The sequence below is a fragment of the Phalacrocorax carbo genome, chromosome 20 (genome assembly GCF_963921805.1).
Source record: "Phalacrocorax carbo chromosome 20, bPhaCar2.1, whole genome shotgun sequence".
NCBI lineage: Eukaryota > Metazoa > Chordata > Aves > Suliformes > Phalacrocoracidae > Phalacrocorax > Phalacrocorax carbo.
The window spans coordinates 9092566-9100045 of record NC_087532.1 but is presented as its reverse complement, the minus strand read 5'-3'; the positions used below and the strand labels follow the sequence as shown (position 1 = coordinate 9100045).

Sequence of the window (7480 nt, the reverse complement as noted above, 5' to 3'; positions counted from 1 at the left end):
TGGACAAGCTTGGGGCTTGCTGGGCCCCTCAGGCTCTGCTCCTCAACGCCGGGCTGCAGGTCTGCGTGGTGCGACGTGGCCGTACTGCGCACACGTCCCGTATGCTGTCGCACCGGCCTCGTGCTTTTCTCTGAGGCCGTGCAGCTCCATCTTCTTCCCGACGCTGAGGGGGAACCAAAAGCGTGTTGACATCAGTTGGAAGTAGAGAGAGGAGGGCAGAGACCTCCTGCCTGCCAGGCCTGGTCCTGGAGGCTTGCTGTGGTCTCTGAGACACCCCCTGCTCCACTGGACCAGGCCCAGCAGCTCAGGGCTGAGACCTGGCAGCGGACAGGTAGGGCCCTCCGGGCAAGGTGTCGGGCTGTGGGTGCCGTGGCAGAGGAGGGACAGTGTCTGTGGGGTGGAAAGGCAGAGCCAATCCCAGAGGAAGAAAGCCATGTCCCCGTCTGCCCCTGTTCTGCCTGCGGACATCTCCCTGGGGCTGGAAGGCAGCTCTAACTCAGGGGCACAGCCTCAGGACCTCGCTGCTCTCCTGCCACCCGGCTGTCAGTACAGACAGTCCTTCCCAGCTGCCGCTGCCCGGGCAAGGGAGGAGAATGTGCACCAGGAAAATGCCTCCCATGCCTGGAGATATTTACCAGTGGACCTCCTTCGGGACTGTTGCCTGCAGCCGGTTGAGCTCTGTCTTCCTCTTCCACACCTGCTGGCGGGATCTGTACCGCTCCAGTTTTGCCAAGACCTGCCTTGCTCGTGGTGACCTGATGCTGCAACAGCAGGGACAAATTCCCTCTCACACCCTGCCCTGGCCCCTGCTCACAGGCTGGGGCTGCCCAGGGACACCAGGCATCGGGGCTGACCCCAGGCATGCCCGTGTCAGGGGAAACCGGGCCCCTGACCCCGCAGACGGGCGGTCTCTGCCGCTCGACTCTCCCCAGCCTTGCCGGGAGCTGCCGCACGCTTACTCTGGCTGTGGCGTCTCCAGCGGAGGGGCCGGTATCTTCCCCTTCTCTGCCCGGGGATGGCAGTAAGAAATCTCCTCCCCATCCCTTTTGGCCCAGGAGATGACTTCCTCCTGTCCTGCCTGTACTTCGGCCCTCTCCTGCGTGCTACTTTTGGGCCAGGGCAAGCACGCGTACAAGTCAGACCACTTCACCTGGAGTATTTCGGACTGACTCTTGGCCTGGGTGGGACAAAGAGGAACGTTAGAGCCCAGGTCACACCTCTCTCCCGCCCCTGGACAGGGCAGCACTAGAGACGCCAGGGACTGCAAGCCCCCGGCGGGGACCCCGGTGCAGGAGATGGGGGAACCGGGAGGTGGGGTCCACGTGGAAGCCAAGCGTGGTGTGAACAGATGGGGTCATTGGCCAGGCCGAAAGGCAGAGGCAGGAGGAGTGACGGGATGAACACGTCCGCAGTGTCGCGGCTGTCTTTGAGGACACCCTCTCCACAGAGCCGTGTTTTCCTACACGTGACACCATCATTACGTCCACCTGTAGCACGTACCTCTGCTGCTCCCAGCCGACTGTCCAGAGGAGGCAGCCAGACTTGAGGACGGTCCGTCGCTCTGGCTTCCTTGCGTTTCTCTGCACGGGTCCCCTCTATTGGCGGCAGCACGCTGCAAACACACCGCACACGGGGCTTGTACGAGAACAGCAGGCGCCTGTTCTTCAGCTGGTGCTCAGGGAGCAGCCCCGTGCAGGCAGCACAAGGCAGCTCTGCACGGGAGCTAGGCCTAGGCCAGGAGTCAAGTCAAAGCCAGGACGAGACGGCCATGAGCCACGTGCCGCTCAGGGGTGGCTGAAGAGTCTCACCTTACGCTACCTGCTGCAGTCCCCGCCTTGCCCCTCTTCTCTCCCGTCAGACCAAGGCCCCCTGTCCGGACGGGAGAAAGACGCCCTCGGGAGAGCAGGCGCTCAGCAGGACGAGCCCCTGGAAGCACAAGACCAGGAAGCTCTTCACAGCTGCACCTCTGGGTCGCTTCCCGCAAGACAGACGTGCCATCTGTGCACGCGACTGCTACTAGTGCCAGGCCTGGACCCCCAGGCCTTGCCGTCGGGCTTCCTAGGGCGGTCTTGGCCCTTTCCCGACGACCACTATTTCCCAGCCCTCCCTTCCCACGGGGCCACGCTGCTCCCTGAGCACTTCCTGCCCCACTGCTTCCTTCCTAGGGGCCCCATTTGGAAAAGGGGGTGAGCTGGGACGTGCTGGTCACTTTGGAGAACCTCTCGCCCCGGGGAGGTGGCATCATATGTGGGGAAGACACGCTTGCGTCTCTACATGGCATGGGTGCGTTGTTACGGTACCTCGTTGGGCCGCCTTGTCAGCCAGTTCTTTTTCAGACGTGGCACTTTTGTACACAAGCCTGCAAATAAGAAGGTGCCGGTGGTTTCAGTAAGGGGCAATGGAGTCCCCTGCAGCCCCCACTAAGGAGCTGCTCCCAGAGCTGCTCGAGAGCTGAGCTACTCTCAAGTCCCCAGGTTTGCAGAGCGCAACATACAACAAGGTGGCAATAGACATTAGGAAAGGAGCGTCAGCAAACTCCGCGTGAAAATGCTGACACCTTGGGCTTGTTTTGTTTGGGTGCTTCTCTATTTCATTCTCACCCAAAGGAGAGGGGAGGACCAGAGGAAGCTTTATGGGAAAGGGTCCCCCTCACTGCCTCTCCACGCCCCACACGGCTGGGAAGGTAAGCAGGCCCTCTCCCCTGGTGCTCCACTTGACGACACCCCGCTTCCCAAAGGACGAGGAGTGGCCATGCACTTCACGGAGAAGCACCCCTTGGGCACAGCTACTCCACAGCAGCTTCCCGAGGAGAGCAGCCCCAGGAACTCGGCCTTTGGCACCTCTGAGCGGCTGCACCAGAGAGGGGCTGAGAAGGTGCTCGCTTGGTCAGCCCGGGGCGACAGAAGCAAACATACTCACTGTGGGAACACAAAGATCCCCCCAGGAGGCATCTGGAAAACAGCTGTCTCATTGCGGGCTATGACCAAGGGCCTCAGGCTTGACTTCTGCAAGAAGGAGAGAGGCAGGGGAGTGAATGTGCCCGAGGTCATGGCTTCGACCTGGCTGCAAGAGAGGTAGAGGGAGCGCTGAAAAGACAACAGACTCACTCGCAGGGCAGTGTTTGCCAGGATGCCGGTCTTGTCCACGTCTCGCAGCAGGTCTTCGAAGAACCGCATGACCACTCTCCTTCCCCGGCACACCAGGATGCCAAAGTTCTTGAAGACAAAGTCAAAGTCCTTGCCTTCGGTCAAGGCCCACGCGATGACATTTGTGGTAGCCTTGACGCACTTCAAGACCTTTTTCTTGGGGATGGAGAGGTAGAAGGCGACCTCGGCGTAGATCAGCTCTGCAACTTCTAAGTCCTCTGCAAAGAAACCGCCCGGCAACAAAGTCACTTGCTCAGCCTTCAGCAGGCTCACATCAGCTCTCAGCACCGCGACCCATCAAGAGCCCACCGAGCCTCCTCCCACCCCACCGACTCCCCACGCAGCAGCAAGCGGCCCGGCCTGCCTTTGGGGGCCAGCACCCTGTCCCCACGCAGACCGCTGCTCCTGTCAAGGGGGAGCGGGAGGGAAACGCCAGCTCTGACTCAAGGCTTTGGAAGCCCAGCCCTGGAGGTCTCTTCTTACCGGGCCGTGATCTGGTCTCATAGCGGAGCTTCTTCTCCAGCAGAACTGGCTTGTCCAGGTGGAACATGGGTTTCTGGACCTTGACACTCGCCTTGTTCCCATGACAAAAGTCCTCCTCCCTGATGTAGACGGTGGCCATGCCCATTAGCCTGACAGCCTGCCAACGAGAGTGAGAAAGAAAGAGCCGTTGGAATTGTTCCGGTGGGAGAAGAGCGTCGAGGCACACTAAGGCTTCTCTGTTGGCCTGCCCACCCCGGTGGTCGCCAGGGACAAGGTGGGGCCCCGTTGGAAAGCTTTGGGGAAGAGCCTTGCCCTCCACCTTGTTCCCCTCTCCCTCCGCTTTACCCTCCCACCCTCTTCCCAGGCCACGCAAGGTGAAGGACAAGCAGGACACACCACCCGGAGCCTGAGAGGGCCCGAGGAGGGCCAAGCCCTGGACACTGCCCCCGGCTCTCTGCCCGCTCATTACACCCTGCCAGCAGGCCTAGGGAAGCCTCCAAAGAAGAAAGCCCACGTTCTTCTTTGTCCAAAGCGGGGCTTTGCTTTTTCTCTCCGTCCACTCAGAAGTTGCTCTGTGGCAAAGCTGTCCTCAGCAGGATCCTTCTGGGGCATGTTTTCTGCTTCCTAAGCCGTTGCGGGGAGGAATTAAAGGCCGGGGAGGGGCCAGGACACAGCAGGGTCTGGAGGACAGCAAGGAAAGCAGCCCACCTTGTTCAGCAGCAGCTTTTGGCGATAGCACTCCGACACGCTATCCCAAATGCTGGCCATCTCTGGGGAAGAAGAGCGAGACAGGGCACGCGTGACGTCAATAAGCTCAGCGCCTTGCCAAGGCAGCAGGTGCAGGCGTCGTCCTACACCACCGCCTCCCCCCTCACACCACCCATGCAGGAACTGCCCTGCAGAGCCGAGTTTTAGCTGTGTCCCCATGAGAAGGCGTCCCGTGCTGGGGACACAGCTCTGTACTTGAAAGAAAGAGGGGAGAAGGCTTGGCACAAGGACGGGCTCCAGTCCACGCCAGGAAGGTGTCTCCGAGTTCCGAGCCTCGAGCACGGGACCTTCTGGCAGCACCTACCCTCCTTTGTGAAATCCGCCAGGTGAGGAGACAGCGCATGGAGGAAGGCAGAGGAGAACCACTCCATGGCTGCAGCTCCTCCTGGCCGAGCCCCTCCGCTCCTCCTGTCCACACAGCGCCGGCGCTGTGGCACTGCCTGCCTCCGCCTCCCCCTGCGGGCTGCAAAGCAGCTCCCAAGAGCAGAGCAGTGGCCAAAGCAGCCCCCCACACCTGAGCTCCTCCCTGACTGGCAGGGAAGTGCGGGCTGGGTGCCGTGGGGAGAGGCAAGGTGTCCCGGTGAGGGGGTGTGCCCCATTGTGACCACGGCCCGTGTCAGAGGGGCTGCAGGTGAGCACAGCCCCTGCCACAGAGGGCATCTGGGGCAGCTCTCCCCACCCACCCGCTGCCCTCTCCACAGGCAGACCCAAAGGGTCGCCTACAAGGGCTGCTGAACAAGGACACCAAGACCGTGCCAGAGAGACAGATTAGGAGACTTGAAGGGGGAACAAAATCAAGTTGGAACTAAAAATTCCCCCAAATTCCCAGGCGTCCTTGTCCCCACGTAGCCCAAGCAGAGACCGTCTAGGTGCAGGGGACCACATGCTTTTGGGAAAGGTTGCTCAAAATTGTTTTGAGGTGGGTATGAAAAGAAGCCTGAATGTAGAGAGCAAGAGAAGAAACTAATAGAATCACAGAATCATTAAGGCTGCAAAAGACCTCTAAAATCATCAAGTCCAACCGCCAACCCAAGGCTACCAGGACTCCTAAACCACTTCTCCAAGTGCCACCTCTATATATTTTTGAACCCCCCCAGGGATGGTGACTCCCCCACCTCTCTGGGCAGCCTGTGCCAGGGCCTGACCACTCTTGCAGTGAAGGCATGTTCCCTGATATCCAACCTAAACCTCCCCCGACGCAGCCTGAGGCCATTTCCTCTTGTGCTCTCACCTGTTCCTTGGGAGCAGAGACCGACCCCCCCCTCACTCCAGCCCCTCTCAGGCAGCTGCAGAGAGCGAGAAGGGCTCCCCTCAGCCCCCTCTTCTCCAGGCTAAACCCCCCCAGCCCCCCCAGCCGCCCCCCAGCACACTTGTGCTCCAGACCCTGCCCCAGCCCCGCTGCCCTTCTCTGGACACGCTCCTGCCCCTCCAGGCCCTTCTTGTCCCGAGGGGCCCAAACCTGAGCCCAGCATTCGAGGTGGGGCCTCCCCAGGGCCGAGCACAGGGGCCCCATCCCTGCCCAGCTCCTGCTGGCCACAGCAGTGCTGACACAAGCCCGGGGGCTGGTGGCCTCCTTGGCCACCTGGGCACTGCTGGCTCATGCCCAGCCGGCTGTCAGCCAGCACCCCCAGGGCCTTCTCCGCCGGGCACCTCCCAGCCCCTCTGCCCCGGGCCTGGGGCGCTGCCTGGGGTTGGTGTGACCCAAGGGCAGGGCCCGGCACTGGGCCTTGTTGAATCGCATACGCTTGGCCTTCGCCGAATGATCCAGCCCGTCCAGGTCCCTCTGCAGCCCCTTCCTACCCTCCAGCATACCAACACTCCTGCCCAATTCAGTGTCTTCTGCAAACTTACTGGGGCTGCACTCGATCCCCTCATCCAGGTCATTGGTAAAGATATTAAAGAGAACTGGCCCCAGCACTGAGCCCTGGGGACACCGCTTGTGACCGGCCGCCAACTGGGTTTAACTGCATTCGCCACAAGTCTTTGGGCCTGGCCATCTCTGTGCTACAATTGACCAGCAAGCGCTTCCTCCAACCAAGGCTCCGAGGAGGGACGAGGCTCGGGGAAAGCACGCTTGGTTTCCCTGCAGAAACCCTGAAGCGTGCTTTACTCCTAGAGCTGATGACAGCCCGTAACAGACCCAGGCAGCCTTGTTTCCCGCTGGCTGCTGGGTTGCTTCCTTACTTGCGACTCAAACTCGTTGGGTTTTGCACGTTTCCGATAAAAGCACAATCTCTTTGGGAAAAGGATCGTGAATGACGTTGCCGCTTGCAAAGTCCTTGGGCACGCCTCTCCTGTATTTCCTCCCAGAATATTTTCTGCTCCTGCAGTGTTCTTAGGGGAAGAAAAACCCCAGCTCAGTGAAGCGGGTGACCGTCTCTGCACAGCCTGGCGTTAGCCCTGTGTGCCTGGGTGTTGGGGAGAATTTGGCGCCACTGAGGGCCGAGTCCTTGCCAAGGCCGTGTCCGTCCTTCCCCTGAGCTCCAGCTCTTCCCAAGCAGCCCAGAGGCGCCGGTGAGCACGGCTCAGGAGACGCCGTGTCCGTCTCCAAGCCACAGCTCCCAGCACGCCACGTGGCAAGGGAGGGACCAGAGCGCCCAGCGTGCCCTGGGGCCTGCACACCCGCACTGAGCCCCGGGCGCACCCAGGCCAGGCCGGGTCCCCTTCCCGGCTGGTGTCCATGGAAGCCCCACCCTGCCCGGGCCCGAAGCCCCCAACACCGCAGGAGGGAGCAGCTCCAGGCAGGGCCGCGCTGCTCCAGCCCCAGGGGGATCCCCTGGAGACCCCCATCCCGCCCCGACCGGGACTGGGCCTCCCCCAACACCCTGCCCGGGTGCAGGCTGCGGGCGCAGGGAACGGCCCTGGCTGCCCCGGCGGCCCGGCCCCCAGCACCGCTGCTGGGCTGAGAAGAGTCCCACAGGCCTGGCCATGGTCCCCAGAGCCGGGATGGCACCTGCAGCCCCCCCAGGTGCCCTGAGACCCGCCTCCGTGGGGAGCCGGGGAAGGGCAGGTGTCCAAGGGCTTTGCTGTCCCAGCCACAAAACCTTGCTCAGCCCGATGCTGAGGTAGCTCGTGAGGGACGG

The 7480-nt window shown here is 61.8% G+C and overlaps 1 protein-coding gene across 1 annotated transcript; it reads right to left on the bottom strand.

The window, feature by feature from the left end:
- Positions 1-2893: 2893 nt before the first annotated feature.
- On the bottom strand, positions 2894-4768 carry LOC135316627 (coiled-coil domain-containing protein 81-like). Its single transcript, XM_064470582.1, has 5 exons — positions 4702-4768; positions 4338-4399; positions 3630-3786; positions 3108-3364; positions 2894-3005 (listed from the first exon to the last, which is right to left on the bottom strand). The coding sequence occupies exons 1-5, from the start codon at positions 4766-4768 to the stop codon at positions 2916-2918; spliced, it is 633 nt and encodes a 210-aa protein (XP_064326652.1). The 3' UTR covers positions 2894-2915.
- Between the last annotated feature and the right edge of the window lie 2712 nt (positions 4769-7480).

What these genes read in the sequence shown, in the direction of transcription:
- LOC135316627 (XM_064470582.1), bottom strand. Translation starts at nt 4,768, where the DNA reads ATGGAGTGGTTCTCCTCTGCCTTCCTCCATGCGCTGTCTCCTCACCTG. An exon ending in GGCGGATTTCACAAAGGAGG is followed by an intron (nt 4,400 to 4,701) that starts GTAGGTGCTGCC and finishes CTTCTTCCCCAG; the next exon opens with AGATGGCCAGCATTTGGGAT. An exon ending in AAAAGCTGCTGCTGAACAAG is followed by an intron (nt 3,787 to 4,337) that starts GTGGGCTGCTTT and finishes TCTCGTTGGCAG; the next exon opens with GCTGTCAGGCTAATGGGCAT.